Source organism: Ctenopharyngodon idella, chromosome 2, assembly GCF_019924925.1.
Source record: "Ctenopharyngodon idella isolate HZGC_01 chromosome 2, HZGC01, whole genome shotgun sequence".
Classification (NCBI taxonomy): domain Eukaryota; kingdom Metazoa; phylum Chordata; class Actinopteri; order Cypriniformes; family Xenocyprididae; genus Ctenopharyngodon; species Ctenopharyngodon idella.
In genome coordinates, this window is record NC_067221.1 from 42,630,366 (window position 1) to 42,653,852 (window position 23,487).

Here is a 23,487-nt window from a genome sequence, read left to right on the forward strand (position 1 = left end):
TTAAAGTGTTACTCTGAAACGGGACGAATGAAGAGGTTATTTTTGTGATGAACAGATGCAATATTTCAAAAAGACAATATCAGAACGTCAGAGAACAATATATATACAAAAAAGGGTGCTATATAGCACTAAAAGTGGTTCTTGGCTCATAATCATAGTGGAAACACTTTTGGCGCTGTGTAGAACCCATAAGAGGTGTCATATCGCATTTTATTTCTTCAACAAAAATGGTGCTAAACAGCAACAGTGTAAAGCTCATAAAGAACCTTTAAAGGGGCTTAACAGGTTCTGTATACAGTAGCGGCGCTACAGCACCTCAGTCACCCCAAAGAACCGCTGAAGCACCAAGATTTGGTGCTATACAGCACTTAAAGTGGTTCCCCTATGATTACGAGCCAAAGAACCACTTTTAGTACTATATAGCACCATTGTGTTTAGAGTGTGTGTATATATATATATATATATATATATAATAGAAAGGAAACTGATCTGTTATATGTTTCGTCTCAGTGACTGACTCAGGACTGATTTTAGCTTTAACACTCTAAAAACTGCTGGGTTAAAAACAACCCAAGTTGGGTTGAAAATGGAGTTGTTTTAACCCAGCGGTTGGGTTAAATGTTTGACCTGCTGGCTCATTTTATTTAACTCAACTATTGTTTAAAAATGACTGTATTTCTTGATGAACCCAAAATATAATATAATATAATATGTTGGAAATTAACATTTATTAAAATGTTTAATAAATGAACATTTATTAGTATAATGAATAGTAATTAAACAATAAACATGTATTAAATTGATTATTAATAAATGTTCACCTTTTGATTATTATTGTTGTCTCTAGTAATTATGTGTCTGATTTTTAATTTCCAACATATTTTGGGTTCATTTTAATCCAGTCATATAGTCATTTTTAAACAATAGTTGAGTTAAATAAAACTACCCAGCAGGTCAAACATTTAACCCAACCGCTGGGTTAAAACAACCCGATCACTGTTTGTCCATTTTCAACCCAAGTAATCCGAGGAAAAAAACAAACATAACAGAAATGGTCCTGGTGTAAGGCTTGAAATTCTCCTAAATAAATATTATATGATTTAAAGATAAACCATCATAAATCATATGAAACACTTCTTGTGTTCAATCAAATGCTTTAAATGTTTTGAAAATACTGTATAAATACAAACCAAATGAATCTTTATCATTGATATTTTTCATTATACACTCAAACACAAACATAAAAAATAATATAAATATATTCCAGGTGCAGTTTGTGTGTCTAAAACTACTTTCAGTGATTTAACTCGTGAAGTGGAGGAAGACGAGCACAGATGTCTAGTTCACCTTCTCTGACTAACTATAATAAACAAAGAGAGATTTTAAATAATTGTGTAGAATCATTCAGAAATGCGCTTATAGCGCCATCTCGTGGTCTTCATCTGTTCATAAAGCTAAACGAATATTTGATCTGAAGATTTTTTTTTTTTTTTTTCTGGAAAAGTTCTGGAATGAGATCAGATTAACTGAAGATGTGTGAGAGTTTCAGATCTTTCCATATGAAAATAATCAAGAATCCTGCTGGAATAATAAAAAATCAGGATATTTGGCTGAATATATTCCATTTCGTCCCTGTCAGGTGGGATTCCACTGGGAATCATGTGCATCACGTGTTTACTGTCAGTCACATGGCATTTACAGGTCTTGTATAAATTATTATAAAACATTTCACAAAAACACGTGTGATTTGAGCCAATTTACACACAATTCCCGGATTCTGGAAGTAAAGCTTCTGTCGGCGGAATTCAGACTCTGTTTAAAATCAGAATAAATATTGATGAGCTCGTTTCTTTTAATTCAATAGAATCAGTGAAATACAAACATCACAGAAGAGAAGCTTTTAAAGAACAGAATATAAATAATGCTCTGATGTTAGGGTTTAGGTTAGGGTTTTCACGGACGATCTGAAACTAAGTGAAGGTTTATGATGTTTATGATGTTTATGATGTTTATGGCACTAATGCATTTTAATTTATCTGGGTGACTGTAAATGGTTTCAGTGTTTTGTTGTTTTATATCCATTCTCAAAGATGAACAATTTAGGCTTTCAATATTATTATTATAACATTATAAAATATATATTGTGTGTGTGTCATTTAACAGGAGGAGATTCACACTTAATGTAACAAAAGCAAATAAACAATAAGATTTTGACATGCATGATTTATTTTGTGTCTATTTGCGCTATAATTCGAGTTCGGTTCGGATTTCTTCAGTCTCGTTACAGGATTTTCATCTGTTGTTATTGTATGAAGAGAAAATATGGATTGAGCGACTTTCTCTTGATCTCAGGCGAGTTTCTCACGAACTTTCGTTAAATCTCGATCACAGACTGAAGAGAGATCTGCGATCATACAGTCATGATATATTTTAAAATTATTTTTTAAACCCATCTTTAAAAAGTTTCATTTCTTTATCCTCATGTTATTTTCGCATATGAACTAAAAAGCCAATTTAGACCGTTTTAGATGATTTAATTTTCACTTTTCATACAAACGTAATAATTTTGATTCAGGCCTATTTCTGAAAATGAAACGCAGGCCATGATTGAATATAAAATGTATCTAAATAAATATTTGACTGAATATAATAATATCATGGTTCAAACGAAAAAATAATAAACGAAAAAATATCAAACGAAAAAAATAATAAATCGCACAAGTCGAATCGTTTTCTTTAAATCAAAAACAAACACGGTTTTAAACTAGAACTATGAAAATGAAATCTTGGACAGAGAACAGCGTAAACACTGAACTGATTTAATCACACCCGGATCGAAACAGAACTGAATCAGCTATCGGGCCTTACGATCACATTAACGGTGATTAATTATCATAATTAATCCATTCTTCTGCCAAGAGAATATCACAGTAAATTATGTTAATCGAGTCTCTGTTTTTTAAGCGCGTATATTTTAAAATAAACACTTTCACATCTACAGATTCCTCCGAATATATCGAGTGTCTCCAAGACGTTTTAATCAAAACAGTTTATTGAAAGCAAATAGAAAATAATAAGTGCTGGTTTGACAATCCAAAACGTAAAAATCACAATGGTCCCAAACAATCTTGTAAATGTTCTCATTGTCCATAAACAAATAATTTTTCGATCATGTGTTTTTTTAATGAAAAGTATTTTAAGTTTTATCCTGAAGTCGAGACTTATAGAATCAAAACTACTGATTTAAAATGTAAAACTGATTTATCCGTGCAGCCCGGAACATTTAGGGACTCGGTTTGTTCTTCAGCAACGAAAGTTACCCTGTTTACCTCGGACGATCGACAGTTCCCCTCGAACGAGGTGTGAATTCGGTTCAAATGTCAATCCGCGAGTGTAACGTGGAGTTTTTGGCCTCGTGGTCCCAGTACGAGTAGAGCTCGGCCGGCTGCCGGGAGCAGGTGAACTGCAGGGCCGCCGCGCTGTTGGACGGGACCGGCGAGGGCTGCTGCTGCGGCTGGTGCTGGTGGTGCCCCATCCCGCTGTACGAGTTCATCATGTTCGGCAGGCCCATGGCTTGCATTCGGCTGTAGGGGTTGTACGACGGGGCCGACAGTCCTTTCACGTTCATGGCGCCCATGTTGCCGTTGCCCATCTGGCAGGACGCGTAGCTCATCGGCGGCGGAGGCTGCGCGAGCGGCCAGCTGTTGTTCATGAAGCCGGACTGGAGGTATTTGGGGGCGGGCAGGTAGCTGCCGTATCCGTCGCCGCCGAAGAGAGACTTGCCCGGCTGGAAGTGAGCCGCCGGCGGTCTGAACGGCCGCTTCATGCGCCTCCGGCGCCGGTAGTTGCCCTTCTCGAACATGTCCTCGCAGGCCGGGTCCAGGGTCCAGTAGTTGCCCTTGCGCTCGCCGCCGCCCTCCCGGGGAACTTTGATGAAGCACTCGTTGAGACTCAGGTTGTGCCGGATGCTGTTCTGCCAGCCCTTCTTGTTCTTCTCGTAGAAGGGGAACTTGGTGATGATGTACTGGTAGATGCCGGACAGGGTCAGTCTCTTCTCCGAGCTCTCTCGGATGGCCATGGCGATCAGAGCCACGTACGAGTACGGCGGCTTCTGCGACGGGTCCGCTTTCTCCGAACTCGGCTCCTGGACCGGCTCGTCCTTCGCGAACTCTTCTTTCTTCACCGCGTTGGTGTCGTGGACCATCAAAGCCATTGCGTCATCATCTAAGCTATGGTAAGATGCCATCGCTTCAAAAACACAAGCAAACAAAACATCAAAACAAACACGTCAAGATACAAATAAAGGTCTTGAATTGGCATCGATGGTTCCGTGAAGAACTTCATCATTCAAGCGCATCTTTAGACCATTAAACTGTTCTACACACTCAGAAACTGAACTGATCACTCAAAGTTCTTTGGGGAACCGAAGTGCATTGCTGCGAAAAACCCCTCTATTTTTAAGAGTGTTTGTCGATCTCTGATTACCTGATTTTAGCTCTTCTGGATGGTCTGTTCACGCATCAGGTCACCGCAGATCCATAAATGATGACAGAAACTCTTAAATATTGTCCGTGTGAATGAAACAAGAGCTCGTGCTCCGGTAACTCTCGGGTTTTGCTGTGATGGACTCGGGATCTCAATGTCGTTTAAGCTCGAAGGTTCTTCTGGAAGATCCTGCAAACTTTTTTTCCTCCCGTGAAAGGCGAAACTCTGCTGTCGTCAGACTCGCGCGGATCTTCTCGTCATATTCCGCTTTCGTCACTCATCTCTCTCATCCTCACAGCCCGACTGATGCTTCACAAGAACACCTTCATCAGGCACATACACGAGCTGCTCTCTAAACATATTCACATTATTTTATTTATTAGATTAGATTTAACTCACGTACCAGTACTATGAAAAAAGTTTTGTTTAAAGGTCTTTATATAATTCAGTGAGGCAATTTATTCGACTTTTTGACACTTTTTATTTTATGCATTAATTCAGCCTACAGTATTTAACTACAAACACATTTAACTTTTTCAATTTAACTTAAAAAAAGCAGTATATTTTATAAATACTGTATATAATCCAGAAAAAAAGAACACAATAGCCTACAGCTTTGCTGTACACTCTCAAAATGTTGGGTTAAAAACAACCCAAGTTGGGTTGAAAATGGACAAACCCAGCGAATGGGTTAAATGTTTGACCTGTTTTATTTAACTCAACTATTGTTTAAAAATGACCGTATTTCTTGATGAACCCAAAATATGTTGGAAATTAACATTTATGAATATGTTTAATAAATTAACATTTATTAATAGCCTATGTTTAATGAACAATAATTAAACAATAACATTTGTTAAATTGCTTTTTATTAAATGTTCACCTTTTGATTATTATTGTTGCCTCTACTAATTATGATTTTTGATTTCCAACATATTTTGGGTTCATTTTAAGCAAGAAATACAGTAATTTTTAAACAATAGTTGAGTTAAATAAAACTACCCAGAAGGTTGGGCAAACATTTAACCCAACCGCTGGGCTAAAACAACCCAGTTGCTGGGTTTGTCCATTTTCAACCCAACTTGGTTTGTTTTTAACCCAACATTTTTAGAGTGTACAAATGATTATTTTATGCATCATTATATAAGTGTTTATATTTCATTGATAGCTGCAGGTTTTGATCTCTCTCTCTCTCTCTCTCTCTCTCACACACACACACACACACACACACACACACACTCACAGGTGTAACAGCTGTGTGTTCTGTATGTCATCAGCATCTATCGGCTCCTTCACGCCTCTGAAATTGAACAGAGAAAGAAACGTTTGTTTTGTGTCTTAGTGGAAACTGCGCTGGAGATCTGTCGAGTTTGCGTGCAGTTAGTTTACTTACATTTTCACTTACATGACAGCCTTAATCAATTTTTAAAAAACACATTAACAAATTTACTTGCTTAATAGACTGTGTGTAATTAATATATGAATACTTTTTCCAGTATTTTATTATTTTATAGACTATGATGATCTCAAACATCATCACATCAGTGAAATATAGACATTTATATTGAAGCAATCCAGCAGGCTCTATTTTAACAGACTATAGCACATATAAGGGAAAACTTACCAAACTTCCTGCCAAGCTCTTTGAAAGGAGGATGTTTATGGTTCAAAGTGCAAGAATGCAGATGGACTGAAGCTCCGGGTCAGTGGGACACCGCAGACCTGATGAACATCAGAAACTTACAACATCATCATCTCTCACGGTTTGAATGTAGAGAGAAATTTGTTCAAGGTGTTTCTCACTTTAAAACAAATGGGCTCCAGGTTCAGGGCCTGCTGAGAATACAGGAGTTATGAAACCATCTTCCCAAATATGAGTGTTTAATCTCACAAAACTGCACTAAATTTACAGAAAATAGTCACTTAAACAAAACACTCCTGAAAATAAAAGTTCAAAATTGAACCAAAAAGAGCTTTACATCCTGGAAGCACAGGAGGTTTTTTGTAAGTTTTCCAGTTCTTAACAAACACTCTTAAAAATAAAGGTCCCAAAATGGTCACAGAAGAACCATTTTTGGTTCCCTGAAGAACCATTTAGAGAACAGTTCTTAAAAGTTTCTTAATGTGACATTTTAATAATCTAAAGAACCTCAGAAAGGTTCCATGGATGTTAAAGGTTCTTCATGGAACCATCAATGCCAATGAAAGACCTTTATTTTGAGTGTACTGATGATTTAAAGAGCACACTCATAAAATAAAAGTCCTTTATAAGCATTGATGGTTCCATGAATAACCTTTAACATCTATGGAACCTTTCCGAGGTTCTTTATAGTGAAAAAAAAAGGTTCTTTAGATTATTAAAATGTTCTTCACACTAAGAAAAAATTGTTCTTTTAAGAACTGATCACAGAAAGGTTCTTTGGGGAACCAAAATGGTTCTTCTATGGCATCACTGTGAAAACCTCTTTTTGGAACCTTTATTTTTAAAAAGTGTACAACCTTTCCATTGGACAAAAGGCTCATTACGATTAAAAAAGGCTCTTCTTTAGATTATTAAAATGTTTTTCACACTAGGGAAAAAAAAACTTCAAACTCAAAAGTTCTTTGGGGAACCAAAAATGGCCTTCTATGGCATTTGTCACGAAACCCCTTTTTGGAAACTTTATTTTTTTAGGAGTGCACAGAAACCAAAATACTGTTCTGAAGAACTTCAGTGAAACATCTAGATCTCTTATAATTTATAATAAAGAACCATCTAGCCAATCAAAAATCCATACAGCCAAAACCACTGAAGAACGTCACAATTAAGAGCGCATGTTCCTCTTTTTTAATGGAGGCTTGACCTGCCGGAGCATTAATGTGGGGCGGAGGGGCTTCCTCACTTTGTAAAGCCAGGGATTGACCTCTGCCTTAAATTACAAAGCCCATAGAGCCGCTCGGCTCTTCCTGAAGGTGCTCAGGGTTTCTGTTTTAAGAGCGGAGACCGTGTTTTCCTTTCTTATCACCCGGAGGAAGCATATGGGAAGCTCTAAGCCATTCTCCCAACAACCCGCCTGTCAAATTATTATAATGCATTACACCCAGAAAAAGCATCTGTTAAACTGCACTGGCACTCATTAAACTGTGACTCAGTGCATATGAATGATTAATAATTCAATAAATCCAGGGGATTAAATACAGATAAAAGTGTGTTACAGATTGAGGATTGTTTTTATTATATAAAAAAGAACCCTTTAAAGAATCTTTTTTTAAAGAACCTTTTATGCCATTAAGGTTCTACAGTATAATGAATTCTAGGGTTCTTTATGCCAAAAAGGATCTTTATAGAACCCTAGAGTTCTTGACTCAATTTTATGGAACCTTTTTTATGCCAAAAAGGTTATATATAAGGAGAAATGTCCCAAATAATTGCATAATAAGTTCATGTTTATCAGGTTATTTAAATTTTTCCTACTGATAACGTGTTTATGAGATGTTTAATTCATACAATTAAAAATGAATTAAAATGATTAACACTAAATGCGTAAAATGATCCCATGATGGAACCCCAACGGTTCTACACATGAAGCGCCTGACGGAACCCTTTAAGATTAAGACTAATTACTGACACTGCTAACTGATATCAGTCAGTGCTCATTAACATCAACGAATTAATAGCTGACACAAAATTTTGGCAATCTTTATTTTTTTGTGACAAATAACTTGTGTTCATCTCTTGTAAATCACGTCTGCTAAATGCATGAATGTAAATGTATTTTTACACGTTTTTTATTTCAGTTTCTACACGAGGATGTCTATTTGACCTTTCCCACCCCCGTTTCCTGCTGTTTTATCAAATATGCACATATTTATTTCTTTTATTTCCTCTCTGTATATAAGTAAACTTGAGACAGCACAATGCAATTAATAACACAAGTCATTTGTTGTCTGATAACTCTAGTAATTTACGCTGGAAGTCGCCATTTGGATGAATGAGCCAGCGCTGTAGTAAACCTTTCAGACTTTCATCACTGGATATCTGCTGAACAATCATGTCAAATCCATTTACTCCAGCTCAGATAGGATCTAAGTGGCAGACCCTGGAGGAAAACTAAATGAGAGAATAAAACAGGCAAGCAAACAGTCTTCAGCAGAGCTGGCTCTGTGGCGTGAGCCGTGCGGTTTGATGCTTATCTGCTCTGCACAGCCGCAGGGAATCAACGCTGCACAAATGCGCCTTTGATCGGCCAAGAGGAAACGCTCTCGCACGGCTATTTCTGGCTCACCTCTGCTCTTTTGTTTCTGTCGAGCAGCAGGTGAAGGTGTTGAACTTCACTGAAGTCCAGCCCTGATGACACAGAGAAACACATGATTTATTCATTACAGCAGACAAAATCACCCACGCTGCATTCATAGAAATAATTTTTAAAAAAAGGATCAGGTTTAATTGTTCAATTATTAATATTAATGTAAAAAATTATTTTTCGAAGTCTTAAATGAAACAAAGATCTTTAGACTGCGTTTTACAAGAAAATACTATTTCAGTCTTTCAAAGTGTTTCTTTGTAATTGATTAAGAAATTTAATAGCAATTTCTGAGTGAAAATTATTTCTACACCATTTTTTTCATTTTTATACTATTTGATTGTTTTCCGGTCATATTTGTTATTAATTTTAAAAAATGCTATATTAAAATAATTTGAAAATGAATAGTTATTAATTAAAAAAAAATTTTCTTCATTTTTTCATTCTCAAACACTTTATTACATCCATTTCAAATGACTTTGTATATAATAATGTCTTGATTAATAAGAGAAATGTCTTGATTGCACGATACTTTCATGTTTATTGGGTTATATATATATTTTTTTAGTAATAAAGTATGTTTACGAGCTGTTTAAGTCATAAAATTTAATCAAAATGAAAAATTAATTAAAACAAAATTAATTAATTAATTGATGGGAAGCCATAAAAGGTTGTATATATGAATACAGACCGCTCTATACAGAACCTTTTCTTCTTAAAGTGTCCAAATTTGAAATTTCTTCCCACCAATAAAACATTATGTAAATTCCGATAACAGAATAATAATTGTTTTGAATTAAACACACAAATAAACAAACACTTGTTTTCACCCTGTGTGTGTAACAGCTGAAGAATACAGCTCCTCACACACACACACACACACACACACACACACAAAGCCTCTCTCTCATTAGCAGTGTGACGTTATGATGACAGCTTTGCTACGGGCTGTTGTGTGACTGTACTCACTGCGGCGGTCAACAGGTGTACAGCGCTCCTCTGTCTCACGCGTCTCACCACAGTCATTGATGGATTTCAGAAACACACAATGAATGATGGGTGAGCATCATATTTTAGAGTTATCCTTCTATTCAGGTAAAACATTAGAAGCAAAAATCTCAAAAATGAAAATTCTGTCATTATTTACTCTCCCTCATGTCTTTCCAAACTGACTGACTTTCTTCTGTTGAACATAAAATATGTTACACTGCAAAAAAAAAGATTTTTTATTCATTATTTCTGTCTTGTTTTCCAACACAAATATCTAAACATTCTTGAATCAAGATACATTTACTGGAGAAGCAAAATAAATGAAGATATTAAGTCTTGTTTTATGAAAAATTGATCAAAATGAAGTGAATTTAGGAACAAATATCTGCCAATGGAGTCTTGTTTGAATTAAGTTTATTTTTCTGACTCCGTTGGCAGATATTTGTTCTTGTTTTAAACACAAATTCACTTCATTTTTGTCTTAATATCTTCAGTCATTTCTCTTCTCCAGTAAATGTATCTTGATTTAAGAATGTTTAGATATTTGTGCTGGAAAACAAGACAGAAACTCTGAGAAAGAACAGAGTTTTTGCGGTGTATTTCGGTGCTCACTGACTTTCACTGTATGGACAGAAAACTGACTTTTATCAAAATATCTTCTTTTATGTTCAACTGAGAGGTTTGAATGACACGAAGGAGAGTAAACGATGACAGAATGATCATTTTAAGGGAACCATACCTTTAATCTTATTGCTGTTTAGGTTGTAACAAGATTTGTCTGCGTGTCTTCATGCTGTGATGGCAAAGACTCGTCCTGTTTATGTTCCTGGAGGAAGTTAAATCACAGCGCAGGAATCACTTCATCTGCTCTCCCAAATCTACTCCGTCAAACACACAAATTGACAAAAGAGATGCGTGGAAATTATCTGAATAGCACACTTCCATACTATTTTTGCAGTTTGCATACTTTCAGTGTGACCTGAACACAATGCGCCATACACAACCAGTGCTGTACCCACAATGCAATGCATTTGACCTGACCTTCCATTTCCAGTGTGACGATTACGAATGAACCGCATGTGAAATAATCTTCTTCTTCTTGACTCGTTATTTGATTGGACGGCCAAAAGTTCAGACATTTTTACACACAAATGCGAAGTAAGGCTGTGTCTGAAATCGCCCCCTATACCCCACATCACTACACTCATATTGTTCACTTGATATATTAGACTATATCACAATTTTTCCATTATTTTTGCTGAAATAAATGCAGCCTTGATGAGATTAAAACTCTCACTGACCCCAAACTTCAAACTTCATATAAACCATACTTCATCCTGGATCTGATGGTGTTAGTAGATCAGTAACCCGAGAGCGCTGGGCGTTTGTTTGCCAGGTTCGCAGTCGGGCCGGCCGGTGGCACGCGGGTCAGAGGAGGGTCAGAGGGACGCGTCCCGCACCCGCCGCAGGAGAGGAAGGGGTTCGGGCGACCCCGGAGAGACGGACCCCAGCGGTCCCGGTCCGGCCAATGTGTTCTCAATCAGAGGAAACACAAACAAGGGTCTGATGTGAAGAAAGGCCACAGATCTCGGGGATCCTGGACCAGCGCCGCCCGCCGCACACCGGCAGCACACATCCCTCCTGGAGAGGCGGAGGAAGAGAAAGAAAAGAAGGAAAGGAGAGGTAAGGAAAACAAACACCTCGGTTGTTAACAAGAGACAGAAGCGTCCGCCGCTCCACGTCCTCGCGTCCGTCTCTCTCGGGGTGTGACACGGCTCGGCCTCGTGTCAAACTAAACAAACAAACGCAGAGATTAAGAGGGAGCCGTCGCTAATGAGTGACAGACGAGGAGCAGTTGCTCAGGTGATGACTTCTGTCACAACAAACCTAACGAGACGCTGTCCACAAAATATAATCTAACAACATTCTCAGAACATCCAGTTTTTATGTGAACGTTACTGAATGTTCTCTGAAACAAGTAGTAACATTTAAAGAACGTTGGACGAACATCCAACTAAATGTTTTTAGAAATAAAGCGATACTTTTTTTGTTCCTTTGTTTCTTGTGCTAATGTTTCGAGAACATTCTTAAAGACCAGAATGAACGTTGTATTAATGTTATTGGAAGAACGTTTGTTAATAACATTCTAAGAACGTTCCCTGGTTTGTGCTGTAAAAATGTGCTCTCAAAACAATGTGAGATGCTGAATTAACTGTGGTCACATGTGTCAGACTTTATGATGCTGAAAATTCAGCTTTGATCACAGGAATATATACATATATATCTCACTGATTTAAACAACAAAAATGAAAATGAATCAAAAGCAAAGATAAAGGACAAGAATCCATCCACATCTGCACATTTGGGGGCAATTCATCATTTTCCCGCACACTGAGACAAACTCTTTCTCGTTCTCATCTCAGGCGTGACAAGCAGCAGAAGAACACGAGCCGCTGACGGTGTGTGTGAACAGACCTGTGTTGTGTCTCACCTAACTGATAATACGAGATTATGGTAAAAGAGGCCGTCTGAACCCACATCACACACACACACACACACACACACACACACACACACACACACACACACACACACACACACACACACACACGCACAATCACACACACTCCATCACACACACACACACACACACACACTCCAACACACACACACACACTCCATCACACACACACACACACACACACACTCCATCACACACACTCCATCACACACACACACACACACACACACACTCCATCACACACACACACACACACACACACACACACACACACACACACACACACACACTTTAGTGCATGAAGTTCAACTAAATGAAAATGAGATTTTTTCAGTTAGCATTTTTTTTATATGGAAGCTTGTTTCCGCCACAGAATAAAACAATTTAAAAGACAATTGCAACTTTTTATCTTACAATTCTGTTTTTTCTTGCAATTGTGAGTTATAATGTCCGAATCACTAGATATAAACTCACAATTGCGAGAATTAAAGTCAGAATTGTGAAATGTGCAATTCTGACTTTTTTCCTTGCAATTGCAAGTTTATTTTATAGAATTGTGAGACATAAACTCGTAATTGCGAGTTATAAAGTCTAATTCTGAGGGGAAAAAGAATTGGAAAGAAAAAGAAAGAAGGGCGTACGTCATTAGAACAACACAAGTTAGAGTAAATGATGATTTAATTTTCATTTTAGAGTGAACTATCCCTTTAAAACAAGTGCTACTTTATTTTTAGTTGACAGCTAGTAATAACGACTGAGGTGTTTTGAGGTCAACATATTACATTTATGTAGAGGAATACACACATTTGGAAAGATGTTTAAATCTTAATCCATCAAAACAGAATATCAAGTTATGAACCTCAATGCAGCACCTTATAAAGTTATATGGAATCAAACGAGAGGTTGTTAAAGAACAGATTCCGGTTGATTCCTGATGCTGTGAATGTGTGTCGTCAGGTAAGATCCGTGCCTTCATTGCCAACCCTCAGCAGACTCAACACTCATGTTTATCATTCCTACGGCCTCCTTTATCAACAAACTTCAGTATGAAGCTATTTATAACACACCACGAACAAAAAAACTGCTCCGTAAAGTTTGGAATGACAGAAAAACACCTTCTGTTGCTACTTTTGTCATTGTTTTGCTATTTCAAGCAATCTGTAAACAGATGATGACGTACAGTGTTGATGAAACACGAAACCCAAAACAGCGCACTCTGGTGATGTCACAGACACAAAAAAAAGAATAAACAGATTTCATTTAATAAAGCACAAAAGCTGCTGTGCATTATTAGCTGTCGCACCTCCATCAGCTCCTCGTTTTCCTTCAGTGATGTTTCGCTCCATTAATCCCGGAGAATCTCCTGAAGAGTCAGAGAAGGACAACCAACAGGATTCAGTCATTAACTCACAGACTTTCACATACAGAACAGGTGAGTTTGTGTATTAAATATACTGTATGATAATTAATTAAATTCTAATTAATTAATTGCTTCGGGTTGAGGGTCATTTTCTGTTCAAACAATCAATCAATCAATCACATCTTGCATAAAGAAAATTAGGTCTATTTTTAGATTTGTTTTTTGCATTGTGACATTATTTTCATGTAAATCAAGTTTTTTTTTACACATTTGCCATAATGCCATTTAAATAAATTGAAATAAAATGCATAAAATGCAATTTACATAAATAAATAAACAAATGTTTCTTTCTGGAAAAAAAACAAGCGTTTGAATAATTGGACTTCTGACTAAAAACCTTCCTGATATATAGACCTTGTGAAACGTCCCCATGTGACAGCGAGACTTATTTGTAGCTGCTGACCTTGACGGAAGCATGATGAGTGAGCAGCGGCAGTGTGAAGATCTGCTGTATCTCTGCAGGACGCTGAGACCCGACTGTATCAGGAACATGTTGTGTTTCAGACACTGATGACTGCTGTATGAAAACATCTCCCACTCGAGTCTTATCAGGTGCTGACGGGCAGATGCTGAGAGATTCAGACACACTCCAGCTGAACGCCATCAAACTCAGTCCTGACGATCACTCTTCCTCTTTATCTCGTCCTCTTTAGCGGCATTTACGATTCAAATCTAAAGAAAAATCACAAATAAGTTCTCGTAAAAAAAAATGTCTCAATTCTTTCTTTTCCTATAAATCAATGAGATCAGTCAAGTCATACATAAATGTTATTTTAATACTTATTTTAATTACTAATTATTGTGTCCAAAAGTTTTACTTTTGAGTTTCCAGCGAATATTTCTCAGGTTTTTATTCTATTTCATTTTTTGCATTGTGACATTATTTCCAAATGTATCGCTAATTGTTAAGAACCAGTGAGGTTCATTCTCATGTTACGCAGCGCGTTTGAGCTTCAGCGAGAACCAATGAGGTTCATTCTCGTGTTACGCAGCACGTTTGAGCTTCAGCGAGAACCAATGAGGTTCATTCTCGTGTTACGCAGCACGTTTGAGCTTCAGCGAGAACCAATGAGGTTCATTCTCGTGTTACGCAGCACGTTTGAGCTTCAGCGAGAACCAATGAGGTTCATTCTCGCGTTACGCAGCACGTTTGAGCTTCAGCAAGAACCAATGAGGTTCATTCTCGTGTTACGCAGCACGTTTAAACTTCAGCGAGAACCAATGAGGTTCATTCTCGTGTTACGCAGCACGTTTGAGCTTCAGCGAGAACCAATGAGGTTCATTCTCGTGTTACGCAGCGCGTTTGAGCTTCAGCGAGAACCAATGAGGTTCATTCTCGCGTTACGCAGCACGTTTGAGCTTCAACGAGAACCAATGAGGTTCATTCTCGCGTTACGCAGCACGTTTGAGCTTCAGCGAGAACCAATGAGGTTCATTCTCGTGTTACGCAGCACGTTTGAGCTTCAGCGAGAACCAATGAGGTTCATTCTCGTGTTACGCAGCACGTTTGAGCTTCAGCGAGAACCAATGAGGTTCATTCTCGTGTTACGCAGCACGTTTGAGCTTCAGCGAGAACCAATGAGGTTCATTCTCGTATTACGCAGCGCGTTTGAGCTTCAGCGAGAACCAATGAGGTTCATTCTCGCGTTACGCAGCACGTTTGATGTGAATAATAACATTATTGTCTTGTGTGTGGTAGAAATAAAGGTGGCTTGATGTCTGGAACACAAGCAGTGCGGGACGAGTCACAGAGTTTTGCACACAAACCCACAGAAACACAACACAAGTGAAGCAGCAGCACTCAGCATAACCATTACCCAAACCGCCGCTAATCTCCAGAGAGTTACGGCATCACTGCATCAAGCCAGACGCTGACAGTCTCGCTGCCCTCGAGCGCGCGTTTGCCTTTTAACGTTTCGCTCATGCGAGGCCTCGCGCTGGAATGTTAAGCCGGCACAGGAAGCGTTGGAAGCGCTCGCTCAAATCAAAGGCGGCAGGTGAGTGACAGGTGAGGCGCGTCTCAATAGCGGCCCGCACCTGTGAGGAGCTCAGAGATGTGCTCCTCCCCACGCTCAGTCTTGACCCCGGACCCTCGACCTGCAGGTGTGCAGCCGTATTGTTGAAAACAGCTCAGCAGAACCGTTCCTGTGACACCGGTGCGCCGCGCACAGATGAGGGTGAACGGCAGGGGCTTTAGGTGTCAAAGAGAAGAACAGACAGACGTACAGAACGACAGCTTCATGTCTGCTGACAAAACACACAGTAATGTCATGGTAGTCTCACATCCGGTCTCAGACTTTTTTTGAATAAAAAATAATAATAAAAAACAATTCTATTCAGAGGCCCAAACTGATATGCAATTTGCTGCAGATGCTGATATTAATATGATGTAATTCTGATGCTTGTAGTGCAAATCAATGAGATCTTATAACAGTATAGTGGATACTGACATAAAATGCATATAAATATCAATATCTGCCAATATTATGTCTTAGTAAGATGATATTTAAATGCGTAGTTTTATGATCAAATCTCTGTAGTTTTACAACATATAATGCAATACAATGATGACTGAGAGATGAACAAATAAAAAAGCCTCATGATCATATTTGATACTCACATTATTTTTCTAAAAAATGAGGTATGGATATTCAAATAAACTGCTTCAGTCCAGTTAAAGTGTTAATTCTCCCAAAAATGAAAAAATTGTCATCAATTGTCAAGCAACAAAGTGGTAGTTGCGTAGACTGTGTTTCAAAGATGAACAAAAGTCTTAGTTTGGAACGATGTAAGAGTGAGTAAATGATGACACATTTTTTTGGGTGTATATATTCCTTTCAGATGAATAATACTGCATGATTGTGGTTCCAGGATCTTCAGACATCAGTGTGAATCTCTCACTCACAGACTCTCCTCAGATTGATGATAACGCGGAGAGATCGCTCGCCTCTGATAGTTACTGAGAAGCCGGTAAATATTACTGTAAAACACGTGGCGTTCTTTGTTTCAAAGGAAGCGAAACATAAACATAGTTTTGTCCAAACAGCTCTGATGGACAATAAAAATGTGGATCAAATTCCAAAATAGTTGGTGGTTAAAGCAAAATTCAGAATTTAACAACTGGCTGCATTTCAATTCATGATTTGGAATTTGAACTGAATGTTTATTAAAAATTTGAATCGGATTTGAATAACAATTCAGAGAAATTCAACAGATTCCAGTCAATTCTAAACTTGTTAAATATAAAGAAGGATAAATTAAGAATGAATTTATGAACTGTTGGTTTGCAGGGCCTATAAATCCTTCATCAAACCTTTGTCTTATAGCAGTAATATGGATTTCTTTGAATTTTAATTAATTGTAATTCTACATCCTTAAAGTCGGTATGAAAGGGAAGTTGCCCTAGTCTTTTCCTCTCTATTGTGCCGTAAATCCGAGTGAAACAGCTTCTGGAACAAGAACAAATGTAGGGTGGGGCTGTTTAGTTCCTGTCTCTATGAAGCCCCTCCTTCTGAAAAGCACAATGTGCTCTGATTGGTCGGCTGGAGCAGTGTGTTGTGGGAAATGTCCCGCCCCTTACCAGAACCGCCAGTTTCAACACACTTCAAACTAACTCAACCAGGCCCCGCCCCTTTATTCTGCGTATGAATTATTTAAATGAGGAATATTGTGAAGAAAACTCAAGATGGAGGCGTTTCAGAAACACTGACACTGATATAGAGAAGAATAATAATGAGCTTTTTCATGCTCAAACAGCAACATTACACACTGACGACAGATGAAGAAGAACAGAATAGGAGCTCTTTAATGCAGCCATTTTTAAACAGCGATTAGGAGCAACTGTAATAATCACGATTGCCTTTGTAAGCAGCGATAAATAGAGGGAAAACACTGAGGAGAGACTCAGACAGACTTAGAGAAAGAGGCTAAAGACACAGCGAGATGAGCAGAGATAAATCTCCCGCTCAGAGCAGATAACCAGAGGAATGTCTCCCGCTGATGGACCCAGTAAACCCTCGTCTACAGGCCTGTCCGAACCTGCCCAGCTCCAGGAGAAATGAGCCACACTATCTCTGTCAGAGGCCCGCTGGTGTCGATTAACTGACTGCAGGCTTAGGCCTTCAAACACTGGATCAGAAACACAGTCAGAAACGACAGCGACAGTCAGAACAGTTTCTCAGTCCACTGTGCTTTGGGTTGCTATGCGGTTGCTAGGCTGTTCTGAGTGGCTGTTAGATTATTGCCTGTTGGCTCAAGATTGTATGATGTGTAAATTTAACGCTGAAGCCTTACTTTTGGCCGAGAGCTACTGCATGTGTTCTTCGGAGAGAATGCAATCCCAGAATGCACTGCAACAACACATTTTTAGAAAATGAAACCAAGATGGATGAGGAGGAAATATTAGATGATAAACAACAAGTAAAAAATCATTAAATATATATCGTTCATATACTATTATAGTTTTTGTTAATACTTGGATTTTCAGTTTAAATTTTAGTTAGTTTTAGCAATGTTGTTGTTTTTGTCATTTTTATTAGTTTTTTTAAATGTCTATATAGTTTTTATTATTTTTTAATTATTAGTTTTCATTGTTTAAGTAGTTTAACTACTTTTTTAACTGAAATAATTTATTTTATTTTATTTTATTTCAGTCAACATTTATTTTGTTTCAAGTAAAAATTTTTATGGTTTTAGTTTTAGTTAATGATAATAACCCTGGCTATATATATATATATATATATAAAAAAAAAAATATATATATATTTGCTTTTTTGTATTTTTTTGCATTAAAGTATTAAAAACATTTCTGTTAATTGAAATAAAGCTGAAATCAAAAAAATATAAATATTAGTTAAAAAACCAAACAAAAATGACAGTTTTCATTATTTTAGTACTTCAATTTAAACTAAACAAAGATTAGTTATCATTTATTTTATTAAATAATTTTTTATATATTTTATTTTATTTCAGTTAATGTTTATTTTTTCAAGTAATGTTTTTTTGTGGTCTTAGTTTTAGTTAATGTTAATTTAGTTAATTAAAGTTTTGCATTTTTTGGGGGAATTATCATTAACTAAAACTAAACGTTTTAAAAACATTTATGATAACCGAAATAAAGCTGAAATAAAATAAAATATAAATATTAGATGAAAAAAGTAAGCTAAACAAAAATTACAAATGCTGCCTTGGCAATAAAGTCGAAGCACTAAAATCATTAACTGCAAATAAATAAAAACTAAAACTTACTAAAACTATTAATAAATTAAACATAAATAGCAGTATTTAAAAAAACAATAACTAAAATTAACATGAAAATTAAAAATATAAAAAAAAAACCCTAAAACGACAGCTAAAAGGCAGTTTGGAGACTCGTATGTGTTTTCTGCGCTGCCTGAGAAGGGTGCTGCCTATGTAGTCAGCAGACAGCGAGACGACAACATTCAGCCTTTCTGTGAACTGAGAAAATTCCCCCACACTCATCATCATCACAACACAAGTCGGAACGCGGCCTGGCCGTGTGCAACTGAGTTAGAGGGTCGAGTACGAATCAATTAAAGCGAGCGAATGAATGAACAAAAGCGAGCCCACCTCTCGTGCTCCCTATCTGAGGCGGAGGATGTGATGCTGGCGATAAGGGCTCGAGGTGGGTGTGAACTGCTGGGTTCAGTGCCTGAACTCTGTCCACACATGCTGGTATTCGTGACAGACTTCCAGATGGCAGATTTGTCTGGATTCTGAGGTGGGCATCTCGGGCTTCCCCCATCGACTGCGCAGATCTCCAGAAGATAAGCAGCTATTTTGAGAGGTGAACAAGTATGAAACACTTCAAAAATACTCCAGAACATCAAGCAGAAACAATCAAGAATCAAAACTGTTTGAATAGAGTAACCACTAAAACACACCAGGTACAAATCTGGAGAAACGGCACACGTTGTTTTCCCAGATGAACGTTATAATCGACTCAGACTCACATGCAGAGAAGCAGTTTGAGACGCTCCACGCATGTAAACAGTGCAACACCTCGCTGTGAAACACAAAAACACGTCAGACTTCATAAGCGTCCCAAATGAACGTTTTTGTAACCTAAACAAGCAGCACTGCAGAGACTGAGTTAATGCGGAGCATCTTCTGTGAACGGAGAAACACGTGACCTGCACACAGGTAAACAAACAAAGTGTCGAGCTTTAGCCTGAAATCTGCACGTTTATTAATCATATGCAGTAAAACAGAACAATATAAAGCGAGCGCTCCATCGACAACTCCATCATACTGATAATGTGGGACAGCTTTCATCTCCACGAGAAAAAGTTTTTAATTTTTTTGTTTTAGTTGTAGTTATTTCACTACTTCAATTTCAACATTTAATTTGTTTCAAGTAACAAAAATCTTTTTTATGGTTTTATTTTTAGTTAACAATAACTTTACACTTTATTTCAACAGTCCACTATAGAAATTTTACTAACTATAAGTGACTTTGTAAGTACATGTCAGCTTATTCTACCAACCTAATAACTGCTAGTCGACAAAGAAATGTAGTTGCAAAGTTAGTAGAATGTCTGAAGTGGACTATTGAAATAACCAACTGTTGATTAGAGATATACAGTATTTCATTCGATACTGAGCTTTTTGTAAGCGGGACGATCAGAAATAAGTGCACTTTAACACCAGCGGTGAATGTGAGCAGCACGATTAATCGCTCCGTTTATGGGTTAATTAGTAAAGTCGATAACATTTAGTTAGAGTGAGTCACTGTACGCATGTGTTTTCATAACAGGGTTTAAGTAGATTAAATGTAAATGTAAAGATCTGGTGTGTGAGTTCACAGCAGCTGCGGCTCGCGGCCCACCCAGGTGCTGCCCCTCATTCACACACACACACACACACACACACACACACACACACACACACACACACACACACACACACACACACACACACACTCCAGTGACTCCCAGCAGCAGGTGCTGAAAAGCCAGAGGAAGGAATTCATCGGTAAGTGTGAGCTGATGCTTCTGTTTCCACTGTCACTTTAATTGGAGCTCGTTTGTGCTCTGAATCTGACGGGGTGAAAAGAACCATTTTAGTTGATCATCTGAATGTAATAATATATGGAATAAATTAATAAGTACATGCAAACAGTCAGAATTATTGTGGGACTGACTTACTTGTGAAGGATAATGGAGTTCAATATATAATACTGAAAAACTAAAACTATAAAACATTCTTGTTGTTTAAAATTAAATAAACAACTGAAATAAAATAAAATATAAACTAAATTTAAACTTTTTATTTTAGCAAAATTTGTTATTTTCATTTGTTTTAGCTTTGATGAACTAAAGTAACTAAAACTGAAATGAAATTAATAAAAGCTACATACATATTTTAACAACAAAACTTATAAAAATGACAAAAAAAACAACAAAATGACAAAAAGTGAGGTATATATACACACACACATTTATGTTATTATATAATTTATATTATTATATAATATTTATTTATATACTATATTATTATATAAAATATTATATAATTTTAATTTGATTTAATCAGTCCAGTGGTTTGACAAACGAACATTCCACATGTCTCTGAAACAATTAAGAATGAGAAAAAGGTTCAGAATCGTTTATATAAAGTAAAGCTGACTGACACACACATTATAAATGATCAAGTTATTATTATATTTAGCAGAACTCTATTTAGAGTTCTAAACGCTTGTCGTAATGTGACTTCCTGTGAACGATCTGGCCCTTTTCCAGATGAAACTCTTATTGAAAGTGCCGGCTGATGACAGCTATTGTATTTGAAATGCGGAAAAGCTTGTAAAAACACTTGTTTCCTGGTTTTTGCCGCTCTTGATGCTCAGCTCTGAGCGTCTGGCTCTATCGCGTCCTGTCAATGTTTCCCTGTTTAAGACTCAATCCCAGGATTACTGTCACACTCTTTAACTCGGAGCACGTTTATCTGAAAACTGACTAAATGTAGCTGGACTGTAGAAGCCTGACTCGTCTGTTACCACTAATCAGTGTCAAATTAATTAATTAATCAATTCAGACAAAGAGTGTGAAAGAGTGCTTCTCTGCAAAACAATGTGCTGATCAGAGACGGACTGACCAACCTTATGAAAATTGATTGTTTAGCCAACAAAATATTGAAAACACGTCTTTTGAAAACGTTTAGTGATTAAAACATGTGCTGTTAAAATCAGAAATGATCAAACACCTTTAGGACAGAAATACATATCGAACAGATCGTCTATAATGTCTATTTACACTACAGAGCAGGTTTATTAATGTTTCTGAAAGAGTCTCTTCTGCTCATCAAAGCTTCATTTATTTGATCAAAAATACAGTAAAAACAGTGAAATATTATTTCAATGTAAATCAGCTGTTTTCTATGTGAATATATAGTAAAGTGTAATTTATTCCTGTGATCAAAGCTGAATTTTCAGCATCATTACTCCAGTCTTCAGTGTCACATGATCCTTCACAAATCATTCTAATATGATGATTTGCTGCTCAAGAAACATTTATGATTATTATCAATGTTGAAAACAGTTCATATTGTGATACATTTTATTTTTCAGGATTCTTTGATGAATAGAAAGTTCAAAAGAACAGCATTTATTTGAAATAGAAACTTAATGTCTTTACTGTCAGTTTTGATCAATTTAATGTGTCCTTGATGAATAAAAGTATTAATTTCTTTAAAAAATATATACTATATTACATTATATTATATTATAGATTATATAACATTATACTACAGTAGTCAAACTACAGTGATCAAAACCTTTCATCAAAGTTCATCCTAAAACCTTCTTCTTAGGACAACTTTGATGAACTTTTTTGATCCACTTCAAATGTTGACTACTGTATATTACATTATATTACATTATACATCACACACATAAATACAGCGCTGTGCAAAAGTCTTAAGCACATACTTCAAAACTTTCCAAACACTGATTGTAAATTCTCAAATAAATAAATAATCCAGTGATTTTTTTTTTACTGTATGTATTGACACGAACAGTACACATGAGGTCTGATGTTCGACTGAGAGATAACGGTTTAAAATAAAATAATTGATTTATTGACAGACATTTATAAAAATCTGCATCTCTAAAGCTAGGCGTACTGACGTTACATTCATTGAGCTTTAAACCGCTTTACGTTTAGAGTCGCAATAGAGAACGCTCGTCTTATCGGTGAGAGTTTATGGCAAAATATCAGAGAGCAAAAAGATTAACTCGCCTTCTTCTCTCTGATGTTCTCTTCAAATGTGTTTTATGGCAAAAATATCCCTGTTGCGTCCGTAAGCATGCTGCACTTTGACCTCTTCACCTCACATGAAGGGGCAGAAAGTTCAGTCCTGCCAGACTCGATGAAGCTGACTGAGAGACGCGGCTCTAAACGGCCCGTGGCGATCGGAGGGCACAACCTCACTTCCCCTGTCCTGACGCTCGTCGTCGTCCAACGCAACATGGCAGCGATCGCGGCATTACCTCAGCGCGGCGCGGGAGGATCAAAGCGCCTGCTTTAAATGAGGAAATGGGCCAAAGAAAGTCAATTAGATTTAAAGAATTGGGACAGGGTCTCGGGTCGACCAACGGATTTTAATTTAGAAAACAAATTGGCAACCAGTTTATTATGCAACCCAACCCATCCACAGGAGTGAATCACGCTTCCCTGAGATCTCAGGAGACGCATTTGCGCCGTTGCTTTAGATTTATCAGCGAGCGAGTTCTGGTACAACCTGCTTCTTGTTTAGTCTCCGATGAGTTT

General features: G+C 37.2%; 1 protein-coding gene and 1 long non-coding RNA gene across 2 annotated transcripts; both read right to left on the minus strand.

The window, feature by feature from the left end:
* Positions 1–3,016: 3,016 nt before the first annotated feature.
* foxl2b (forkhead box L2b) lies at positions 3,017–5,794 on the minus strand. The gene is made up of 3 exons (XM_051864346.1): positions 5,729–5,794; positions 4,486–4,837; positions 3,017–4,248 (listed from the first exon to the last, which is right to left on the minus strand). The coding sequence occupies exon 3, from the start codon at positions 4,244–4,246 to the stop codon at positions 3,374–3,376; it is 873 nt and encodes a 290-aa protein (XP_051720306.1). The 5' UTR covers positions 4,247–4,248; positions 4,486–4,837; positions 5,729–5,794; the 3' UTR covers positions 3,017–3,373.
* A 2,341-nt stretch (positions 5,795–8,135) lies between these two features.
* Positions 8,136–10,241, minus strand: LOC127496798 (uncharacterized). Its single transcript, XR_007925371.1, has 2 exons — positions 9,738–10,241; positions 8,136–8,812 (listed from the first exon to the last, which is right to left on the minus strand). It is a non-coding gene; the product is annotated as an uncharacterized LOC127496798 (long non-coding RNA).
* Positions 10,242–23,487: the final 13,246 nt, after the last annotated feature.

What these genes read in the sequence shown, in the direction of transcription:
- foxl2b (XM_051864346.1), bottom strand. Translation starts at nt 4,246, where the DNA reads ATGGCATCTTACCATAGCTTAGATGATGACGCAATGGCTTTGATGGTC.